This window comes from Myotis daubentonii, chromosome 11, assembly GCF_963259705.1.
Source record: "Myotis daubentonii chromosome 11, mMyoDau2.1, whole genome shotgun sequence".
NCBI lineage: Eukaryota > Metazoa > Chordata > Mammalia > Chiroptera > Vespertilionidae > Myotis > Myotis daubentonii.
In genome coordinates this window covers 65655604-65680334 of record NC_081850.1, presented here as the reverse complement: position 1 = coordinate 65680334, position 24731 = coordinate 65655604, and the positions used below count along the sequence as shown (strand labels likewise).

The window sequence follows — 24731 nt, the reverse complement described above, 5'->3', positions numbered from 1 at the left end:
TGACCTCCAATGCAGACAGGCAATAAGGAGTGAGGGGACCTAGACTGCGAGAGGGATGTCTGACTTCGGGCTTAGGCCCAATCCCTAAGGAGGATCAGGACTAAGCCAGTCAGCAGACATCTCCCAAGGGGTCCCGTACTGTGAGAGGGTGCAGGCAAGGCTGAGGGATCCCCCATGCCCCAGTGCATGAATTTCATGCACCAGGCCTCTAGTCTAATATAATCATAATACATCTAAATTTATATTTTGCATATTACTGATTTTTATGAAACACCTGCTTCACATTTATTGTCTCTTATCTTCTTCCCTTTTAATTAATCAAATATATATTTTATTTCATTCCCCTTATTTACATATTGATCATATATTATTATTATGTTGTTGTTGTTGTTGTAATTCTTTTATGTGCTATACCAGTATACAGATATTACCTCTTACCCACTCTTTAATTTTTAATTATAGTTTAATATACAAAACATAAAATTTATTATGTTAGCCATTGGAGGTATACAATTGGGTGGCATTTAGGACACACAACACCAATATCTCACACTAGGACCAGTAAAGAAAAATCTCTGGAGCATCAATGAAATTTAGTATTTTGCAACTGGGAAAAATATAAGAACAGAGATATTTATGAATCAAAATGGAGAAATAGGATACATTGTTAAATTTTAAAAAGCAATGTGTAAAAGAGGATTTATAGCATGCTATATATCATGTAAAAATGAAGGGGAAGTAAAATATTCATATATATGCCCATTTAAACATAAAGAAACACGGGAAGTAGTTAAGATCTGGAAACAGCCCAAGTGCCCATCAGTAGATGAGGAATAAAAAAACCCATGGTACATTTACACAGTGGAATATTACTTGGCTGAAAAAAAGGAAAATGCCCTTTTGAGACGCATGGATGGACCTGGAAATTATTACACTAAGTTTAGTCAGAGAAAAACAAATACCATATGACCTCACTTATGTGTGTAATCTAATGGTCAAAATAATTAAAAAACAAAATAGAAACAGAAGAAGCTTAGATACATAGAGTAGACTGACAGCTGTCAGAGGGGAGGTGTTAAGGAGGGCTGGGCAAAAAATGGTGAAGGAATAAAGCAAGAAAAAATTATATATTGCATATAGGCATGGAAAACATTATAGTTTCTGAGTGCCAGAGGAAAAGGAGTTTTTGGGAGGAGGTGGTAGTGAACAAAGGGAGGATCAAAGGAGAGGGAAAGAGATAATTTGGGGTGGTGAGTGCACAATGCAGTATGCAGATGTTGTTTATTTAGCTGTACACTTGACATCTGTATGGTTTTATTAAACAATGTCAATAAATGACATTGTAATCTACATTAGACTGACATCTGTCAGAGGGAGGGGTTAGAATTAGTTGTGTCCTTTTGACTATGTTGTCTTTTTCCACTAAAAATAAATGGAAGACTGTTGAATAAAGAAAAATAGACTAAAACAAGATAAGTGAACCTAATTATAATCCTATTATATACTGTAATTACACCAAAGAGGAAAATAAAATAAGTACCCTAAGTAATTCTTGAACCCAGAATTTTTACTATATACTCTCACAATAAAAAAAACCACAACCTGACAACAAAGATTTAAGCTGTACTTAGTGTGTCACTGACAGTGGTGTGAGTCAAGACTCTGAAACAACTCACCATGTATCCAAGGACTCAGCAAATAAGTAAAAATTTAGGGAAATGGTCTCTCTCTCTTTCTCTCTCTCTCTCTCTCTCTCTCTCTCTCTCTCTCTCTCTCTCTCTCTCTCTCTCCCTCCCTCCCTCCCTCCCTCCCTCCCTCTGGAGCTATGTACATGAAAAAGCAGAGGCTGGAAAGAACTCTATGGTGTCAAACTAGAATTGAAGGTATCAATTAGAAATCATGGGCTTTAAAATGTATAAATAGATTGTAATTTATAGGTCATATATCAACATCTATGCTGTCTCCATCTCCCATTCTTCCTGTCCCACTCCTGACCCATCCCCGTGTGGTTAAACATTCCTTTAGCTTCTTAGTTTCTAGTTTCTGCTTCTTGTGTTTCTTTTATATATATTTTCCAGTTGGCTTCTCTGAGATCATTTAGAATCCTCATAAACAATAAGCACAAATAAAGTTTCAAAATGAATAATAAATGATTATAACTCAAAGAATAACGATCTATGAGTCCATAGTGACATCCTATATAATAAAAGGGTAATATGTAAATTAACCCTAACAGCAGAATGATCAGTCGCTATGATGAGAAATGACCACCTGGGGTCAGACACTCAATGCAAGAGCTGCCCCCTGGTGGTCAGTGTGCTTCCACAGGGGGAGCTCCACTCAGCCACAAGCTGAGCTGATGGCTGCGAGAGCATCGGTGGTGGCGGGAGTCTCTCCTGCCTCCTCAGCAGCACTAAGGATGTCTGACTGCGGCTTAGGCCCGCTCCCCTAAGCTGGCAGGTGGACACCCCCAAGGGATCCCAGGCTGCCAGAGGGCACAGGCTGGGCTAAGGGACCCCCCCCCCCCCGAGTGCACAAATTTTTGTAAACCAGGCCTCTAGTAAATGAATAAATAAAAAAACTAATGAGTGTGGAAAAAGAATAATTTTCTTTTTATGAGAGTACAAATAAAAAATCTAGAAGAAATAATCCTATATGATAAAAGCATAGTAGGCAAATTGTCCCCTTGACCAAGTGTTTGTCCTGGAGTTTGACCAGGAGGCAGGGCCAGCTGGGGGAAAGGGAGGGAAGCTCTGGCCGGCGGCAAGGGCAGCATGCAATGGGAAAGGGAGGGAGGCCCCAGAAGCAGCAGGCCACCAGGGGAAGGGAGGGAGGCCCCGGCCGGTGGCAGTGGCAACAAGCAGCTGGGGGAAAGGAGGGAGTACTAGGCCAGCAGCTAGCAGCTGCTAGGGACCCTACCAGTGCATGCATTTCATGCACTGGGCCTCTAGTAGAATTATAATATCACAATTTGGCAACAACATTTGCGATAATTTTCTACTATAAGAATCACCAATGGATGTCAAATATAGTGACTTGAAATTTTAGTAAAGGAAATGTTATGTTTGTAGAGTATCAAAATATCTACTCAAATGACATCTATTAATTACAAAGTTAGAATAGTAACTTAAAAAAATAGTAACTATCCAGTAGATAACCTGGCAGACACTACATTACCAATTATAGGTTAGGGCAAAAGTATGTTTAGAGAGATGGAGAGTGTGTTTGGTTTTCTCTCTGGGTATGTTACCATGAAAATCTACACTAATAAAAGAGAAACATGGTAATTGGCGTACGACCGCTACCCTTTTCATTGGCTAATCAGCGAGATATGCAAATTAACTGTCAGCCAAGATGGCGACCGGCAGCCAGGCAGCTTGAAACTAACATGAGGCTTGGTTGCCTCAGTGACGGAGGAAACCAACGTTCCCCGCCTGCAGCTGCAGGCCTCTGAGCGGGCAGTTTAAGAAACATTGTAACAAATACCTCCGGACTTCAGCCAGCAGATTCGCAACATTGTAAGCAAAAGCCAGAAACCTACTTTCAGCCGCTCGGAGGCGTAAGAGCTGGAGCCAAGCCTCAAGGTAAAGCTGGCCCAGAATTTAAAAAAAAAAAGAAAAAAGAAAAAAAGGAGCCATTGGGAACTTCAGTCACCCCCAGCCTGAAAACAGCCCTCAGCCCCTCACCCAGACTGGCCAGGCACCCATTGGGGACCCCCACCCTGATCCAGGACACCCTTCAGGGCAAACCAGCCGGCCCCACCCATGCACCAGGCCTCTACCCTATATAGTAAAAGGGTAATATGCCTCCCGGCACCGGGATCAGCGGAGCCGTGAGGCCTCCCGGCACCGGAATCAGCATGACAGGGGGCAGCGCCCAAACCCCCTGATCGCCCTGCGGCTCTGTGTGACAGGGGGCGGGGCCCCAACCCCCTGAGCAGCCCTGCTCTGTGCCTGATAGGGGGAAGCTCCCCAACACCCCACCCCCACGGGCCCTGCTCTGTGTGTGATGGGGTAGAGCCATAACCTCCCGCTCGGCCCTGCCCTGAGTGTGAGAGTGGCGGTGCCCCAACCCCCTGATGGGCCCTGCTCTGTGTGTGACAGGGGCAGCGCCCCAACCCCCTGATTGGCCCTGCTCTGTGCGTGACAGGGGGTGGCGCCACAACTTCCCCATCAACCCTGCCTTGAGTGTGACAGGGGGCGGTGCCCCAACCCCCCAATTGGCCCTACCCTGAGCGTGACTGAGGGTGGCATCACAACCTCCCAATCTGCCCTGCTCTGTGCATGACGGGGTGGCACCCCAACTCCCCAATCGGCCCTGCTCTCAGCCCGACAAGGGGCTGCACCTAGGGATTGGGCCTTCCCTCTGCCACCCAGGAGCAGGCCTAAGCTAGCAGGTCGTTATCTCCCGAGGGGTCCCAGACTGCGAGAGGGCACAGGCCGGGCTGAGGGACCCCCCCCTCCCCCCCCCCGAGTGCACAAATTTTTGTGGACCGGGCCTCTAGTAATACAATAATAATAAATAATAATATGTGAATAAACTCTGTGTTTTGCGTACTCACAACTGGAAACCTACTTTTTTCCAACCCTATATGGCATTTTACAATTTTTGTCTATGTTTAAAATCATTTAAAATGTTAAGTTGAAAAATCCTTTGTCCCAGCTGGAATAATGCCCAAGAAGAAAGGCGTCCAGGGCATGACTGGAATCAGGGACACTGTCCCCTAGGATTCCAGTCCCTCGGGCTCTTGGACACACGGCTCCCCAATGGGCAGGCAGAAATTAGCCAGAAACTTGTGGACTTGGACTTTGTTGCAGTCTCTCATTAATAATTGTAATCATTGGACTCATTTCTCTGGAGCTGGTTAAGGAAAAGGAAAGTCTGTAGAAGTGCCAAGTCTCCGGATATTTCTTCTGTGAGTCTGTATATTAGGTCTCCTGAAGAAAACCAGAGGAGATGGGCGACAGCCTGGAGCAGAAGGTGTCTGAACTCACCAATGAGGAGCCCAGGTGAGAGGAGCTGGAAATCTGCCCCGGGTGATGGATCTGCCTGTGTGCTAGTGGGTTTATGTGTGAGACTCGGTGTCCATGACTGTGTTTCTGCATGTATTGTGTATGCTTGTGTACATGCTATTTAATAGTTGTGTGTGTGTGTGTGTGCACTATGTATATGAACCACAGTCCTATTTTAGCACATGCAGTACAAGTTATCAGCACCAGGAAGGTGATTAGGGACTCCTGATTCATGTCATGTCTGTGATCATAATATTGTCTCTGCTGCTGGACAGAAAGATGCCCACCTCACCGGATACCAAGGTCAGGTCAGAGAGGGCTCAGACATCTGCTCAGCAGTGTGGGCTGCTACACCCAGTAGCTGTGTCTGTGGGTGACACACTCGTGTGTGAGAGCACGAAGGTGTGCTGTTGGGTTTTCTCTGTGTATGTGACCGTGTGTGTGATCACGTGCATGGGGTATTGGGGTGTTTTAGTGACAGTGCCTGTGACTAAAGAGGCTTAACTGTTCCATGCTGACTGCCCTCCCCCCGGGAAGGGATGGTCAGAAGGGGGTAAGTACGTCTCTGATTAAAGGAACATGTGTGCTGCTTGCTGTAGTCAGTGTGGCTGGGTGAGCATCTGTGTTATTGGTGTGTGTTTCTTATGATATTTTTGAATTGTTTGTGGTCCTGTGTGTTTTTGGTGAGTGTGTATAGTGTTTGAGTTATGTATATGTGGTGAGTTGAGTCTTTACCAGGTTGTCATGAATCAGGTGCGTTAGTGTGTTTGTGGGTGAATGGTACATCAGTGAGTGTTGTGCATATCTCACTTAGTATGTTACTTACGATTTATATGCATGTATATGGGTGTTCATGTGCTGAATCACAAATAGGCTATACTTCCCTTAGGATGGGGATATGGGCATTGGTGACTGGAATCCTCACATCAGCTGTGTGTGTGTGTGTGTGTGTGTGTGTGTGTGGTGGGTGTGCGTTTCTGTATGTGATCTGCATTCAGGATCTCAAGAATTTCCTTAAGTGTCCTCCTACTGGGGCACCATTAGCTGAGATAACCACACTCAAAGCTTCTCCTTGCTTCTTTTTTTAAAAAATATATATTTTTATTTATTTCAGAGAGATAGAGGGAGAGAGAGATTGAAACATCAATGATAAGAATCACTGATCAGCTGTCACCTGCACGTCCCTTACTGGGGATCAAGCCCACAACCCAAGCATGTTCCCTTGACCAGAATTGAACCTGGGACCCTTCAGTGCCCAGGGCGACATTCTATACACTGAGCCAAACCAGCCAGGGCTCTCCTTGATTCTTGAAACAAATCTGTTCTCATTTTTATGTACCTGAGTAACTGATCATAATTATACAACCTCTTCTTTACTTAATTAAACATCAAGGCAAAATAAACTCTAGGTATCATGCTGTGTGAGGTTATAGGGCAGAATCACCACCATATAGCAGTGAGACCTTGGGAAAGTTACATAAACTTTTTTTAATCCTCACTGGAGGATATTTTTCCATTGATTTTAGAGAGAGTGAAAGAGAGATGGAAAGATAGAGAGAAATATTGATATGAGAAAAACATATCAATTGGTTGCCTCCTGCATGTACCCCAATCAGGGCCCGGACTGGGAAGGAGCCTGCAACCAAGGTACCTGCCCTTGACCAGTATTGAACCTGGGACCCTTCAGTCTGCAGGCCAACGCTCTATCACTGAGCCAAACCAGCTAGGGCAAGTTACATAAATTTTTGGCCTCAGTTTTCTTGTTTCTGTGAATCTTACAGAGCCTCTCAGTAAATATCTATTGTATAAATAAAGTTAATGTATTTGAGAATTTATTACCAGCTGGAAAGAATATAAATATGAAGAAATGAAATTATCTAGGTAGAGGACTAAGAAGTTTGGACATCTTTTGGTCCTCACAACTCTAAAATAACACATTGTTCTTGCCTCCCTTAAGCAAGAAAAGGGAAATTTCCATGTGTAATGCTTAAGAGCAGGGGTCTGATCACAAAGATATATTAGACGAAACCCGAAAAAGTAGCTAATACCTGGAATTTTTTAATATATAGGAAATGATAATACATATATATATATCGTTATAACATTATATCACATATATTTAGATACAGATATGCACACAAGAGTATATGTGCCCTTCTGTCCCCTAAGGTATAGTGTGACTACAGAATCTGTGCCACTTATTTTTCTATTTCTTAAAAGCTAAAATAGGTGAAAGAACATAAAATTCTTAGTACAGCTGTGAAGAGGTTATAAAATCTGGGAATGTGCCTGGCTGTGTTGGCTCAGTGGTTGAGCATTGACCTATGAACCATGAGGTCACAGTTTAATTTCCTGTGAGGGCACATGCCTGGTTTGTGGGTTTGATCCACAGTTGGGGGGGGGGGGGGCGGGTGGAGGAGGCATCCGATCAATGATTCTTTCTCATCATTGATGTTTTTCTCTCTCTCCTCTCCCTAAATCCATGAAATCAATAAAAATATATTTTTTTTTAAATCTGAGAATGTAAGACTGGTGAGTGGTTTTAATTAAAAAAGGTGGGTGAGGTCCCTATGCTCACCAAATAGCTCAGCATTATTATGAAATATAATTTGTGGACTATTCTGTTTTAGAGCTATTCTGGCATCCAGTGGCTTTCAATGGCCACCCATTTCTAGACTGTGCCTGGGTTTACATTAGCTGTGGGTTAATGGGACCAGGCAGGTTCACAGGAGGAGTATGATAATATTCCAACAACGCCCACTCAGCACTGGAGTCTGATGTTACTTTCAGCAGAAACAACTGACACCACTTTGCAGGAGCTCACATTCCATTCCTGCCACAGTGAATCATTATGGTTTGTCTCTGGCCTGGTGTAGAAATGAGCCCTCCATGCTGATCAAGATCTAATCTCATAGAAGTGGGCACCTTGCTTTTCTTGTTCACTGCTGCATCTCAGTCCTTAGTTGAGGTCCTGACAAAGAATTGATGCTAAAAGTAATGGTTGAACAAAACAGCGAACCCCCTCTAGCTTCTGTGTGATACGGTCTTGTTGACTACAACATGGGGGACCAAAGTTTTCCTGGATCCAGACTGCAATAGAGGGAAGATGTATACACCCATAGGTGTGTGGAATTAATATGAAAGTATTTTAAGGTGGTTTTCATAGAGAATGGCAGTATGAGATGTGATGGTCCTGGCCATTCTTTCGAGGCTCCTGAGACTCCCAAGCCTTCTTCCTCCCCAGCAGACAGAAGAGCAGCATGAGGCCTGAGAACCAGAGCAGCGTGTCCCAGTTCCTCCTCCTGGGGCTCCCCATCCCGCCATGGCAGCAGGGCGTGTTCTTCACCCTGTTCCTGGGCATGTACCTGACCACGGTGCTGGGCAACCTGCTCATCATCCTGCTCATCAGGCTGGACCCTCGCCTGCACACGCCCATGTACTTCTTCCTCAGCCACCTGGCCTTCTCTGACCTTTCTCTCTCCTCTGTCACTGTCCCTAAGATGCTCAGGAACATGCAGACTCAGCAACAATCTATCCCCTATGTGGGATGCATTTCTCAGTTGTATTTTTTCATACTTTTTGGTTCTCTTGACAACTTCCTTTTGGCTGTGATGGCATATGACAGGTACGTGGCCATCTGTCACCCTCTGCACTATTCCACAATCATGAGTCAGGCACTGTGCATGTTGCTGGTGGCTGGCTCCTGGATGGTTGCCTGTGTTCATGCTCTTTTTCATACCCTCCTCTTGGTCCCACTGTCCTTTTGTACTGACAATACCATCACCCATTTCTTCTGTGACCTCACTGTGCTCCTGAAGCTGAGCTGCTCAGACATCTCCCTCAATAATCTGGTCATCTTCACCGAGGGAGGAATGCTTTACTTCCTGCCATTGAGCATTGTCTTGGGCTCATATATCCGTATAGGAACTATCATCCTGAGGGTCCCCTCCACTAAGAGACTCTATAAAGCCTTTTCTACCTGTGGCTCCCATCTCTCTGTGGTGTCTTTATACTACGGGACACTTGCTGGTGTTTACTTTTTCTCCTCATCGTGGGATTCCAAGGACATAATTGCTTCGGTCATGTATACAGTAGTTACCCCCATGCTGAACCCCTTCATCTACAGCCTGAGGAGCAGAGATATAAAACAGGCCCTAAAGATGTGTATGAATAGAGTAACTTTTTAAAGTGGCAATCACTAGATTCTCTTGTTGCAGTCAGGAGCACAGGGAGATATATCTAAAATTATTTATGGTTGACATTTCCATATAACATTAATAGAATATACATTCTGTTGTCATGTACAAATGTTGTTAACATGTCAACTAGGTCATATTTGCCACTTGGATTGTTAATAATTCATTATTGTTTTGCGCTTGTCCATCATCTCTTATAAGGTACTAGAGGCCTGGTGCATGAAAATTTGTGCACTATGGTGGGGGTCCCTCATCCTGATCTGCACCCTCTCGCAGTCCAGGATTCCTCAGGGGATGTCCACCTGCTGGCTTAGGCCTGCTCCCATGGGGGTAGGGGGGTAATGGGCCTAAGCTGTCAGTCAGACATCCCTCTGGCAGCCTGGGAGCCCTCAGGGAATGTTCGACTAACAGCTTAGGCCCGCACCCCAAGGGGTGGACCTAAGCCAGCAGTTGGACATCCCTCTTGCAGTCCGGGACCCCTTGCTCCTTACAGCCCAACTGCTCGCTGCTCCTTAGTGCTGCTGCAGAGGCAAGAGTGGCTCTCGCCACCACCACAGCGCTCGCCATCTGTGAGCTTCTGGCTCAGCAGCGCTCCGCTCCCCCTGTGGAAGTGCACTAACCACCAGGGGTCAGCTCCTGTGTTCAGCGTCTTCCCCCTGGTGGTCAGGGCACATCATAGTGACTGGTCATTCTGGTCATTCCACTATAAGGGTCGCTTAGGTTTTTATTACATAGATTGTGTGTTCACCACCCAAATTCAGGTCTCCTTCTGTCACCATTTATCTTCCCTTTACCTTCTTCTACTCCCCCTCCCCCTTACTTCTGGTAATAACCATATTGTTGTCTCTGTCTATGAATTGTGGGATTTTTTTTGTTTAATCCCTTCAACTTGTTCACCCAGCCCCCCAACACCCTTTCCCTCTAACAGCTATCAGTCTGTTTTCTGTATCTATGAGTGTGCTTGTATTCTGTTCATTAAAGACAATATATATGTGAAATAATATGATGTTTGTCTTTCTATAACTGGCTTATTTTGCTTTGCATAATAATCACAAGTTCCATCCATGCTGTTGCAAAAGGTAAGATTTTCTTATTTTTTATGGCCAAGCAGTATTCCTTTGTATAAATCAGGGGTGGGCAAACTTTTTGACTCGAGGGCCTTAACTGGACAGAAGAAGGAGCTGCAGCCGTGTTTCCCGACGTTGCCATGTTAACACTGCTCCTGGTGAAGGAGCGGAGGGGAGAGCAAGAGAACCCTCCGCTCTTTCGGCTCCGCGGCCTGGATTGAACAGCCGAGTACGGGCTGGATCCGGCCCACGGGCCGTAGTTTGCCCACGGCTGGTATAAATGTTCCATGGCTTCCTTTCCCTTTCTATTGAATTTATTGGAGTGACACTGGTTAACAAAGTTATACTGGTTTCAGATGCACAATTCCACAATACATCATCTGTACACTCTATTATGTGTTCACAAACACAAGTCTCTTTCCATCACCATCTATCACTCCTATATCCTCTTCCATTTTCCCCCATGCAGCCTGCTCCCTAGCAATCACCATACTATTGTCAGTGTCTACTGGGTTTTCTTTTTTGCTGAAATAAGCAACTCAGAGAAAAATTTGTACCACAGCATTTTTATCCACTCATCTACTGCTGGGCACTTAGGCTACTTCCAAATCTTGGCTATTGTAAATAGTGCTGCAATGTACATTGGAGTGCATATATTATTTCAAATCAGTGATTCAGGTTTCTTTGGATATATTCCCAGAAGTAAATCACTGAGTCAAAAGTAAGTTCCATTTTTAATTTTTTGAAGAAACTCCATACTGTTTTTCACAGTGGTTGCACCAATCTGCATTCCCACTAATAGTGCACAAGGGTTCCTTTTCTCCATATCTTGCCAGCATTTCTTTGTTGTTCATTGATGATAGCCATTCTGGTAGGTGTGAGGTGATCTCTCATTATGGTTTTCATTTGCATTTTGCTGGTGATTGGTGACATTTAGCATCTTTTCATATTTCTATAAGTCATATACATGTTCTCTTTGCAAAGTGTCTAAGCAGGTCCTGTTTCCATTTTTTAATTGGATTTTTTGTGTTTTGGGGGGTTGAGTTACATGAATTCTTTAGACATTTTGGGTACTAACCCTTTATCAACATATCATTGGTGAATATGTTATCTCATTCATTGGGTTGTCTTTTCATTTTTCTAATGGTTTCCTTTGCTGTGCAAAAACCTTTTATTGGATGTAATCCCATCGTTTATTTTTTCCTCTCCCTTGTGGAAATATATCAGAAAATACAGTGCTACAAGAAATCTCTGAGACTTTACTGCCAATGTTTCTAAAATTTTTATGGTTTGAGTCTTACATTTAAGTCTTTAATCCATTTTGAATTTATTCTTGTGTATTGTGTAAGTGGGTGGTTTAATTTCATTCTTTTGAAAATATCTGTCCAATTTTTCCAACACCATTTATCGAATATACTGTCTTTACCCCATTGTATGTTCTTACCTACTTTGGTGAATATTAATTGAACATATAGGAGTAGGTTTATTTCTGTACTCTACTCTGTATCATGGATTTATATGTCTGTTTTTATGCCAGTACCATGCTGTTTGCATTACTATGACCTTGTAGTATAGTTTGATATTAGGTAGTGTGATTCCTCAAACTGTGCTCTTCTTTCTCAAGTTTGCTATGGCTATTCAGGGTCTTTTGTGGTTCCATATGAATTTTTGAATATTGTTTCAGTTCTGTGAAATAGGCTATTCGTACCTAGGTAAGAATTGCATTGAATCTACAGATTGTTTTAGGTACAATGGACATTTTAACGATGGTAATTCCTCCTATCCATAAACACAGTACATGATTCCACATATTTGTATCTCCAATTTCTTTCTTCAGTGTCTTATAATTTCCTAGTACGGGTCTTTTACACCATTGTTTAAATTTATTCCTATGTAATTTTTTAAAAAATAACATACATGTTAAAGATAACATATATATAATCATTATTGTTGAAAGTATTAAAAATGTCCCCATTTCCCCCTATTGACTTCTCCCATCCTGCCCCTGTCCCCTACCCCTGGCCTTTGCCACTCTATAGTCTGTGTCCATAGGTTATGCATATACAAATATGAGTTCATTTGTTGATCTTTTCCCCTCCAACCCTACCATAACTTCCCTCTGATGTTTGATAGTCTGTTCGATGTTTCTATGTCTCTGGGTCTATTTTTCTTTATCAGTTTACATTGTTCATTAGATTCCACATATGAGTGAGGTCATATGATACTTATCTTTCTCCCACTGGCTTATTTCGCTTAGCATAATGCTCTCCAGGTCCATCCATGCTGTTGCAAATGGTAAGAGTTCCTTCTGTTTTACAGCAGCATAGTATTCCATCGTGTAGATGTACCACAGTTTTTTAATCCACTCATCACTGATGGGCACTTAAACTGTTTCCAAATCTTAGCTATTGTAAATTGCCCTGTTATGAACATAGGGGTGCGTATATTCTTTCTGATTGGTGTTTCTTAATTCTTAGGATATATTCCTAGAAGTGGTATTACTTGGTCAAATGGGAGTCCCATTTTTAATTTTTTGAGGAAACTCCATACTGTTTTCCTCCGAGTCTGCACCACTTTTCATTCCCATCAGCATTGTACTAGGTTTTCTTTTTCTCTACATCCTTGCTAACATTTGTTGTTTATTGATTTGTTGATGATAGCCATTCTGACAGGTGGGAGATGGTATCTCATTGTTGTTTTGATTTGCATCTTTCAGATTATCCCATTTACCATAGAAAAAAAAAGATTTTTTTTTAAAGATACTTAGAAATAAACCTAAACAAGAAGGTAAAAGTCCTCTACTCTGAAAACTAGAAGGTGTTGAAAAAAGAGATAGAGGAAGACATAAACAAATGGAAGAATATACTGTGATCATGGATTGGTAGAATCATCATTAAAATGTCCATACTACCCAAAGCAGTCTATAGATTTCATGCAATCCCTATTACAATACCAACAGCATATTTCACAGACCTAGAACAAACTCTCCAAAAATTCATATGGAATAAAAAAAAAAAAGACCCTAAATAGGCACAGTAATCTCGAGAAAGAAGAGCAAAGTTGGAGGGATCACAATACCAGATATCAAACTATACTGCAAAGCCACTGTTCTCAAAACTACCTAGTACTGGCACAAGAACAGACATATAGACCAATGGAATCAAACAGAGATCCCAGAAATCGACCCAAGCCATTATGCTCAATTAATATTTGACAAAGGAGGCAAGAGCATACAATGGAGTCAAGATAGTCTCTTCAATAAATGGTGTTGGTAAAATTGGACAGATACATGCAAAAAGATGAAAGTAGACCAATTTATACCATACACAAAAATAAACTCAAAATTAACAAAGGACTTAAATGTAAGAAGGGAAACCGTAAAATCTTAGAAAATCCATAGTAAGCAAAATATCAGACATATGTCATAGCAATATTTTTACTGATACAGCTCCTAGGGCAGTATCAGTAAAGGAGAAAATAAACAAATGGGACTATCTATACTAATAAAAGGGTAATATGCTAACTAGACCGGACATCCATTCAGACGTCCTTCAGGACAAAACCATGGTGGTGATGGCCAAGGCAGAGGCAGTTTGGGGCGATCAGGCTGGCAGGGGAGGGCAGTTAGGGGCAACCAGGCCACCAGAGGAGGGCAGTTAGGAGTGACCAGGCCAGCAGGGGATGGCAGTTAGGGGTGACCAGGCTGGCAGGCAGAGGTGGTTAGGGGTGATCAGGCCGGCCGGCAAGTGAGCAGTTAGGGGCCAGCGATCCTGGATTGCAAGAGGGATGTCTGAGGGGTCCCAGACTGGAGAGGGTACAGGCCGGGCTGAGGGAGCCCCCCACCCCATGCATGATTTTTGTGTACCAGGCCTCTAGTATCAAAATAAAAAGCTTCTGCACAGCAAAAGAAACCATCAACAAAACAACAAGAGAGCCCACTGCATGGGAGAACATATTTGCCAATGTTATATCCTATAAGGGCCTAATCTCCAACATTTATAGGGAAATCATACATCTTAACAAAAGGAAGATGAACCATCCAATCAAAAAATGGGCAAAGGACTTAAATAGACACTTTTTGAAAGTGGACATACAGAAGGCCAAGAGACATACGACAACATGCTCAAAGTGACTAATCATCCGAGAGGTGCAAATCATAATGACAATGAGATACCATCACACGTCTGTCAGAATGGCTATCATCAACAAATCAACAAATGACAAGTGTTGGTGAGGATGCAGAGAAAAAGGAACCCTCATGCACTGCTGGTGGGAATGCAGACTAGTGCAGCCACTGTGGAAGACAGTATAAAGTTTCCTCAAAAAGTTAAAAATGGAACTTCCATTTGACCCAGCAATTCCACTCCTAGGACTATATCCCAAGAAACCAGAAACACCAGTCAGAAAGAATATATGCACTCCTATGTTTATAGCAGCACAATTTACAATAGCTAAGATTTGAAAACAACCTAAGTGCCCATCAGCAGATGAATGGTTTAAAAACCTATGATACATCTACACAATGAAAAACTATGCCTCTATAAAAAAGAAGAAACTTTTACCATTTGCAACAGCATGGATGAACCTGGAGAGCATTATGCTAAGCAAAATAAGCCAGTCGGAGAAAGATAAATACCACATGATCTCACTAATATGTGGGATATAATGATCAACATAATTTGATGAACAAGAATAGATCCAGAGACAAATGGTAGGGGAGCGGGGGGGTTAGAGAGCAACCAAAGGACTTGTATGCATGCATATTAACATAACCAATGGACACAGACACTGGGGTGATGGGGGCTTGCCCGGGGTGGGAATGGCTGGGGGCAGGGGGTCAATTGGGGAAAAAGGAGACATATGTAAAACTTTAGGCAATAAAAATATATGTGTGTATTTAGTGTTTAAAATAAACCATGTGAATACAGAAAAAAAAGACAGTCTTTTCAATAAATGATGTTGGGAAAATTGGTCAGATATATGCAAAAAAAATGAAACTAGACCACCAACTTACACCATACACAAAAATAAACTCAAAATGGATGAAAGACTTAAAAGTAAGACAGAAAACCATAAAAATCTTAGAAGAATCCATAGGTAGCAAAACATCAGACATATGTTGTAGTAATATCTTTACTGATACAGCTCCTGGGGCAATGGAAACTAAGAAGAAAATAAGCGAATGGGACTATATCAAAATAAAAAGCTTCTGCACAGCAAAAGAAACCATCAACAAAACAACAAGAGAGCCCACTGCATGGGAGAACATATTTGCCAATGTTATATCCGATAAGGGCCTAATCTCCAAAATTTATAGGGAAATCATACATATTAACAAAAAGAAGATAAACAATCCAATCAAAAATGGACAAAGGGATTAAATAGACACTTTTTGAAAATGGACATACAGAAGGCCAAGAGACATATGAAAACATGCTCAACATCACTAAATATCCGAGAGATGCAAATCAAAACAACAATGAGGTACCATCTCACACCTGTCAGAATGGTTATCATCAACAAAAAAACAAATGACAAGTGCTGGCGAGGATGTGGAGAAAAAGGAACCCTCATGCACTGCTGGTGGGAATGAATACTGGTGCAGCCACTGTGGAAAACAGTATGGAGTGTCCTCAAAAAATTAAAAATGGAACTCCCATTTGACCCAGTAATGCCACTTCTAGAAATATATCCCAAGAAATCAGAAACACCAATCAGAAAGGATATATGGAATCCCTATGTTCATAGCAACACAATTTACAATAGCTAAGATTTGGAAACAGCCTAAGTGCCCATCAGCAGATGAGTGGATTAAAAAACTGTGGTACATCTACACAATGGAATACTACGCTGCTGAAAAAAAGAAAGAACACTTACCATTCACAACAGAATGGATGGAACTGGAGAGCATTATGCTAAGCAAAATAAGCCAGTCAGAGAAAGATAAATATCACATGATCTCACTCAATCATGGAACATAATGAACAACATAAACTGATGAACAAAAATAGATCCAGAGTCCGAGAAGCATTGAACAAACCATCAAACTTCAGATGGAAGGCAGGGGTTGGGGGAAGAAATCAACCAAAGGGGACTTATTTGCATGCATATAAGCATAACCAATGGACACAGATACTAAGGGGTTGAGGGTATGTGCTGAGAGGTGGGGTGACCAGGGAGAGGTTAATGAAGAAAAAAGTAGACATATGTAATACTATATGTAATACTTTAAGCAATAAAGAATTTAAAAAAGAGAAAATACCTCAGACCCCAAAGATTGTCTTCTGCATAGAAGTAGAGCTGAACAAGTGGTAGAGATTGAGGTTTAGATTTAAATAGGAACTCTTGCATAAAATATAAAGGTAATATGTTGAACTCTAAATATTTTAAGGCAAAATCAGTAGGCAAATACAAAAAAAGAAAGAAAACATAAACTGTGTATATATTTTTAATGCTTGGGAATTATTGTCACTGTCATTAAAAAAAACAATAAAAAGGAAATAATGTAAAAGAAAAAGAAGGAACTCTTACCATTTGCAACAGCATGGATGGACCTGAAGAGTAATAATGCTAAGAGAAACAAGCCAGTCAGAGAAAGATAAGTATCACATAATCTCACTCATATGTGGAATGTAATAAACAAAATAAATCCAGAGACATAGAAGCCTAGCACACACTGTAAAATCTCAGAGGGAAGGTGATGGTGGGTGGTTGGGAAGAAATCCACCCAAGGACCTGTATATATATATGCATAATCCACCACAGACAGTAGTGTGGTAAATGTCTGGGGTGGGGAGTGTGGGTGGGCTAGAAGGGTTAATGGAGAGGGGAAAGGGGACATATGTAATGCTTTAAACGATAAAAAATAAATAAAATTTGAAAATTTGTTTAAAAAGGATAATAACACTAGCTTTTGGAAACATTACCATATGCCTTCTGATAATATGCACTGCGGTATATCAGCTATAAATCTAAGCCTGAAATAAACATACAAACATGCATACATACATACATACATATACATACACAGAAGGTAAACATAGTAAAATGTTAACCATTAGGGAATATGGCTGAATTCTTTGTCCAGGAATTCTTAATATCATTATTACAACTTTTCTATATCTTTAAAATAATATCAAAATAGAAGGTTGAAAAATCCATTCTCCCAGCTGGAACAATGCCCAAGAAGAAAGGCGTCCAAGGCATGATTGGAATCAGGGACACTGTCTCCTAGGACTCCAGTCCCTCTGGCTCTTGGACACACAGCTCCCAAAGGGCAGTCAGAAATCAGCCACAAGCTTGGGGACTTGGTTGCAGTCTCTCATTAGCAGTTAAGTGTCATCTGTGGACTCATTTCTCTGGAGCTGGTTGAGGAAAAGGAAAGTCAGTAGAAATGCCAAGGCCACAGATATTGCTTCTGTGTGTCAGGACATTAGGTCTCCTGAAGAAAAACTGAGGAGATGGGCGACAGTGTGGAGCAGAAGGTGTCTGAACTCACCAATGACGAGCCCAGGTTAGAGGAGCTGGAAATCTGCACTTGGTGATGGATCTGCCTGTGTGCTAGTGAGTTCATGTGTGAGACTCTGAGTCCACCAATGTGTGTGTGTATGTATTGTGTATGCTTGTGAACATACTGTTTGATAGTTGCATGTGTGTATACTATGAATCTGATTCAGTCTTGTTTTAGTGCATGTAGACCAAGTTATCAGCCTCTTGGCATGTGGTTGGGATTCCTGATTCAAGTCTGTGACTGTGAATACTGGCATCACAGCTAAGCACCAGGAGTGAGACTTGTTTCTGCTGCTGGACAAGAAGTTGCTGATCTCACAAGGAACCAAGGTCATGTTAGAGAGGCTCAGACCTCTGCTCAACAGTGTGTTGTGATGCACATGTGAGCTGTGCCTGTGGGTGAGACACTCGTGTGTCAGAGCTGGAAGGTGTGTTATTTGATTTTCTCTGTGTGTATGTCACCATCTGTGTGTAACCACATGGATGAGTGTTGGTGGTGGTTTAACGACTGCCTATGACTGAGTAGGCTTAACTGCCCCATACTGACTGCCTTCGCAGGAAGGGCATGATCAGAAGGGGGACAGCATGCCTCTCATTAATAGGAGAGTGTACACTGTTTGTTGTAGTGAGTGTGGCTGGGTGTGCATATGTGTTGTGATGTGTGTTTCTTGCAAGATTTTTGAATTGTTTGTAAACTTGTGTGTTTTTGGTGAATTGTGTATAGTGTTTGAGTTACATATATGTGGTGAGTTGAGGTTTACCAGGTGTGTTATGAAGCAGGTGTGTTGATGTGCATGTGTGTTTTGGGGTGACTGGTGCATCATTGTATGTTGTGTATGTCCAACTTTGTGTGTTAATTATTAAATGTGTATATGTATATGAGTGTTTATGAGCTGAACCCCATGTTGGCTATCCTTCCCTTAGGATGGGAACATGATCACAGTTCATTGAAATCCTCAAATCAGCAGTGTGTGTGTGTGTGTGTGTGTGTGTGTGTGCATGATCTGTATCCATGACTCAAGTATTTCCTAAAGTGTCCTCCTTCTGAGGCACCATTACCTAAGATACTCAAATTCTAAGCAACACCCTGTTTCTTGAAATGGATCTGCTATCATTTTTATGTACCTGAGTGTGACTGAGTTACTCAGGATTTTCCAACCTCTTCTTTACTTTTACTAAACATCCCAGGGAAACAACAAACAAAACAACCATAAACTCCAGGCATCATGAGTGTGAAGGTATTGGGCAGAATTACCATTAAATAGTGATGAGACCCAGGGAAGGTATATAAAACATTGGTCTCACTTTCCCATCTATAAAATGGAAAAAATAAATCAAGTTTTGTGAATCTCGCAGAGGTCCTCAGTAAATAGTTATTGCATAAATAGACCTAATGTATTTGAGAATTCTTTGTCAGTTGGAAATTAAATAAAATGAAGGACTAAAATTATCTAGTAAAGGGAATAAAAAGTTTTTGGACAACTCTGGGTCCTCACAGCTCTAAAATGATACACTGTGTTTGGCTCCTAAGCAAAAAAAAAAGGAAGTTTCCCTGTGTAACAGTTAAGAGCATGGGTTCTGATCACACAGACATATTAGACTGAACCCCATGAAGTAGCTAATACTTGGTGATTTTTAATTTATAGAAAATGGTAATACATTTATGTCAAGTTATAAACATATCACATATGTAATAGATATTAATATACACACACGTATTTGAGCGCCATTCTGTCCCTGCTGTACTGCTGTGTGCCTACAGAATTTGTGTCATTTATGTTTATATTTCTTAAAAACTAAAATAGGTCAAAGAATACAAATTCTTAGAGCAGCTGTGAAGAGGTTTTAAAATTTGGGAAAGTAAGGCTGACATGTGGAATTAATTAGGACATGTAGGTAAAGTCTGTAGCTGGTACCCAAAGGTTCATCTAAATGTTCAGCATTATTATGAAAGACAGTTTGTGGACTATTCTGTTTTGGAGCTATTCTGGCATCAAGTGGCTTTCAATAGCCACCCATTTCCAGACTGTCCCTGAGTTTAAAGCTGAGGGTAATGGGACCCAGCAGGTTCATAGGAGGAGAGTGACAACCCTCCAAAATGCCAACTGAGCACTAGAGTCTCACATTACTTTAAGGCACAAAAAAACTGACACCACTTTTCCAGGGTTCATCTTCTGTTTCTGTCACAGTGAATTATTATGGCTTGGCTCTGGCCTGATGTAGAAATTATCCCTCCATGCTCATCAAGATGTAAACTCATAAGGACACATATGTAATACCTTAATCAATAAAGAAATTAAAAGTCAAAAATAAAAAAAAGATGTAAATTCATAGAAGTGGGCACCTTGCTTCTCTTGTCTCTGCTGCATCTCAGTCCTTAGTAGAGGTCCCAACATAGACTTGATGTTAAAAGTAATGGTTTAATAAAACGGTGAACCCCCTCTTGCTTCTGTGTGGTGAGGTCTTGTTGACTATTTGGGGGTTCAATGTTTTCCTGGAGCCAGATTGTATTAGAGGGATGATTCACACATGCATAGGTGTGAGAAATATGAAAGTATTTAAAAATTAATGGTTTTCCCAGAAAATGACAGTATGAGATTTTAAGGAATTGGCTCATGCAATTGTGGATGGTCCTGGTTGTCCTTTCTAGGTCCTGAGTCTCCCAACCCTTCTTCATCCCCAGCAGACAGAAGAGCAGCATGAGGCCTGAGAACCAGAGCAGCGTGTCCCAGTTCCTCCTCCTGGGGCTCCCTATCCCGCCAGGGCAGCAGGGCGTGTTCTTCACCCTGTTCCTGGGCATGTACCTGACCACGGTGCTGGGCAACCTGCTCATCATCCTGCTCATCAGGCTGGACTCTCGCCTGCACACGCCCATGTACTTCTTCCTCAGCCACCTGGCCTTCTCTGATGTCTCCTTTTCATCTGTCACTGTCCCTAAGATGCTCATGAACATACAGATTCAGCACCTCCGCATTTCTTACCCAGGGTGTATTTCACAGATGTATTTTTATATACTTTTTGGTTGTGTTGATAATCTCCTTCTGGCAGTGATGGCATATGACAGGTACGTGGCCATTTGTCACCCTCTACACTACACCATCATCATGAGGGAGGGGCTGTGTGTGCTATTGGTGGCTGGCTCCTGGATTCTCTCCTGTAGCAGTGCCCTGTTGCATACCCTCCTCTTGGTCCGGCTATCCTTCTGTGCTGACAACATCATTCGGCACTTTTTCTGTAGCCTCCCTAGTCTACTCAAGCTGTCTTGTTCAAACACCTCTGTCAATGAGCTGGTCATATTCACTGCAGGGGCTGTAGTTGTCATTTTTCCATTGAGTGGCATCCTGACCTCCTATGGCCACATTGCAGCTTCCATCCTGAGGGTCCCCTCTACCAAAGGGATCTGCAAAGCCTTGTCCACCTGTGGCTCCCATCTGTGTGTGGTGTCTCTCTTCTATGGAACAATTATGGTTCTGTACTTTTCCTCCTCATCAAACAACTCCAATGACAAAGACATGATTGCCTCTCTGATGTATACAGTGGTGACCCCCATGCTGAACCCCTTCATCTATAGCCTGAGAAACAAAGACATGAAATTGGCTCTGGGGATTCTCTTCAGAAACAGTGTCCTTGTTGCCAAGTGAGAATTATCTGATCGTGTTCTTATTTCACACATTGACCTTGTCGAAAATCCTGTAAAATGGTGTGTTGACCACCCATGTCTCTAGCATCCTCCCCACGGATCTTATTGGATCTAATCCCTTTTAATTTAGTCATATCTTTTGTCCATTTATTCTCTCATGATCAAAATATGGCACTGCCCACAACACACACTCATCCTGTAGTTTTCAAACTCTTGATTAGTCAGGCTTGGATTGATCTTTCTAAATAGCTTGCATTATTAGCTTATCCTCCTGAAGAGACATTAAGGACTTGCTAAGATCACAAAAAACCAACCATCTTTCTCAAAAGGAAAATGACACTGGCATGTTATGCTTCCTTTTAAAAGATAAAACCAGTTTGGCTTCAAGCTAAATTAAGGTGTGAAATATGGCTGTACCTTCTCAGGCCCTGATTTTCTAACTCTTAGGTGACTTAGGTGACACCTGGTCAGAATTCTTATGTCTGTTTATGGTACTTACTTTGTCTATAAGGAAATGAACAATTGGACCCTGAATCAGAGCCAGTTTACGTTTTGTGAAATATTGTTTTCATAGATTAGAAAAAACCTCAACATTAGGCAATATGGCTTTTAATTATAATTCACAGTTTCTGTCTGTCGGAGTAAATGAGATATAAATCACTTCATTTCCTCTCTCTTATCTATTGTTTTCCAAAGCTACAAATATTCAGTAAAGTTTCTAATGTTTTGTTTAATAAAGCCTGGAATGCTATACCTTTTAATGTAGCAGTTAATAAAGTGCTTTTGATGTTTTTCTAAAACCTAAATACACTTTAATTTGATTCTGCCTGTGACAAGAACTTAACCAGGGACCACATTCTAGGAAGACTGCAATTTTTGCCTCTGAGTTGGATTTCTGTGGTGAGAATAGGCTATCTCTGTCTGATTAATGTTAGTCCATGAAATGATTATTGTCTTATTCCCAAATTGAGAGCTCCCACTTCTAATAGGGGAAAGCTAAATGCATGAATTCATAATTCACGCATATAAAAACATTTATTAGAGACTATGATATGCCAGGTGATTGTCTAAGTTCTGCAATATCAGTTTTTTTTAAAGACACCCCATCCCCACATAGGATGTATATTCCAACCCTCTTGACCCCACTCTTCATGCTCCTCTTTCTCCAGAGCAGTTTTTAATCTTCTAACACATCATAGCTTTACTAATTCCCTTTATTGTCATTGTTTCTTAATTGGAATCTCAGCTCTACATGAGATGGGTCTGAATCTGAAATAAAGAAATAAATTCTAAGTTTTGTTTGTAGGTAAAAACTGCCATGAATAAAGGAAGCATAGAAAGGGGGAGCAAAATGCCTATCAAAAAAATGAAATATTTCCATCTGCAACAACGTGGGTGGATCTAGAAGGTATTGTGCAGAGTGAAATAAGTCAGACAGGAAAGGACAAATACCATATGATTTTACTTATATGTAGAATCTAAAAAAAGAGAGAATAAACGAACAAACAAAACAGAAGTAAACTCATAGATACAGAGAACAAACTGATGTTTGCCAGATGGGAGGGGGGTGGGAGGATGGCTGAAAAAGGTGAAGTATTAAGAAGTATTAATTGGTAGTTATAGAATAGTCACAGGATATAAAGTACATCTTAGGGAATGCGGTCAATAATATTGTAAGATCTATGTATAGTGTCAACGGGTACTGGACTTCTCAGGAGGACCATTTTGTAAGTTATATAAATGTCTAACTACTAAGCTGTGCACCTGAAATGAATATAACATTGAATGTCAACTGCAATTGGAAAAAGGGGGAATCAGAGTGGTGTGGTCAGGGTTTTTAATTTACATTGTGTGGCCCAAGTAGAGCTCATTGGAGAAGTAACACCCAAACAAAGACCTTAGTGAGGACAGGTAAGTGAGCCATGGGCATATCTGAGGAAAAGCATTCCAAGCATGAAAATCAGCAACTTGAAATACTCTGAGGTGAGATGGTGCCTGGCCCATTGCAGGAACATTAAGGGGGCCTATGGAGCTGGACAAGGCTGAGTGGGGGAAGGATAGTAGGTGATAAGTTTGGAGGTATCAGGAGACCATATTTGTAGGGTACTTACAGTCATAGTAGGTGTATTAGCCAAGGTTCTCCAGATAAATAGATCCAATAGGGGTATGTGTGGAAAGAGGGGAAGGGAAGGGAAGGGAAGGGAAGGGAAGGGAAGGGAAGGGAAGGGAAGGGAAGGGAAGGGAAGGGAAGGGAAGGGAAGGGAAGGGAAGGGAAGGGAAGGGAAGGGAAGGGAAGGGGAGGGGAGGGGAGGGAAGGGGAAGGGGAAGGGGAAGGGGAAGGGGAAGGGGAAGGGGAAGGGGAAGGGGAAGGGGAAGGGGGAGGGGGAGGGGGAGGGGCAGGGGGAAGAGAGGGGGAGGAGGGAAGATTTTAAGAAATTGGCTCATGCAACTGTGGAGGCTGGTAGTCCAAACTCCACAGAGTAGGCTGGCTGACTAGAAACTAGGGGAAAAGATGCAGTTTGAGTCTGAAGGCAGTCTTCTGAGAACACTATCTCTTCTTTGGGCGAAGTCAGTTTTTTTCTTAAGGCCCTCAACTGATCATATGAGGCCCACCAACATTCTGGAGGCCAATCTACTTTATTCAGAGTCTGCTAGCTGCATTGTTAATTCCATCTCAAAAATAATCTTCATGGAAACATCTAGAATATGTTTGACCAAATATCTGGATACTGTAGTCTAGCCAAGTTAACACATAAAATTGATCACCATAGCAGAGTTTTTGGTTTTCAGTCTGAATGATTTGGGAACCCACTAGAAGTTATTCAATAGAGGAATAACATGAACATACTTAATGTTGTTATTGTTTCTCTCCAAAAATTAAAAATGGAACTTTCTTATAAGCCAGCAATTCCCCTTCTGGGTATATATCTGAAGGAACCCCAAATACTAATTCAGAAGAATACATGCACCCCTATGTTCTTTGCAGTGTTATTTACAATAATCAAGCTATGAAAGCAACACAAGGGCCCATCAATAGACAAGTGGATAAAAAAGCTATTATACACACATGCGCACGCGCGCACATACACATACACACATACACACACACACACACACACACACACACACACACACACATACACACTGGAATATCACTCAGCCATTATAAAGAATGAAATTGTACCATTTGAGACAGCAAAGATGGACCTAGAGATTATTATACTAAAGTGAAATAAGTCAGAGAAAGACAAATACCAAATGATTTTTCACTTATATGTGGAATCTAAAGAACAATATAAAGGAACAA

At 41.6% G+C, this 24731-nt stretch overlaps 1 protein-coding gene across 1 annotated transcript; it reads left to right on the top strand.

The window, feature by feature from the left end:
• The first annotated feature begins 8272 nt into the window (after window positions 1-8272).
• Window positions 8273-21425, top strand: LOC132212811 (olfactory receptor 1J4-like). The gene is made up of 2 exons (XM_059658799.1): window positions 8273-8769; window positions 20483-21425. Exons 1-2 carry the CDS (start codon window positions 8273-8275, stop codon window positions 21423-21425), a joined length of 1440 nt encoding a protein of 479 aa, XP_059514782.1.
• Window positions 21426-24731: the final 3306 nt, after the last annotated feature.

Excerpts from the sequence above, each read along its gene's own strand:
- LOC132212811 (XM_059658799.1), top strand. The coding sequence starts at position 8,273 with ATGAGGCCTGAGAACCAGAGCAGCGTGTCCCAGTTCCTCCTCCTGGGG. Across the intron at positions 8,770-20,482 it reads ACCCTCCTCTTGGTCCCACT|CATGAGGCCTGAGAACCAGA; the intron begins GTCCTTTTGTAC and ends ACAGAAGAGCAG.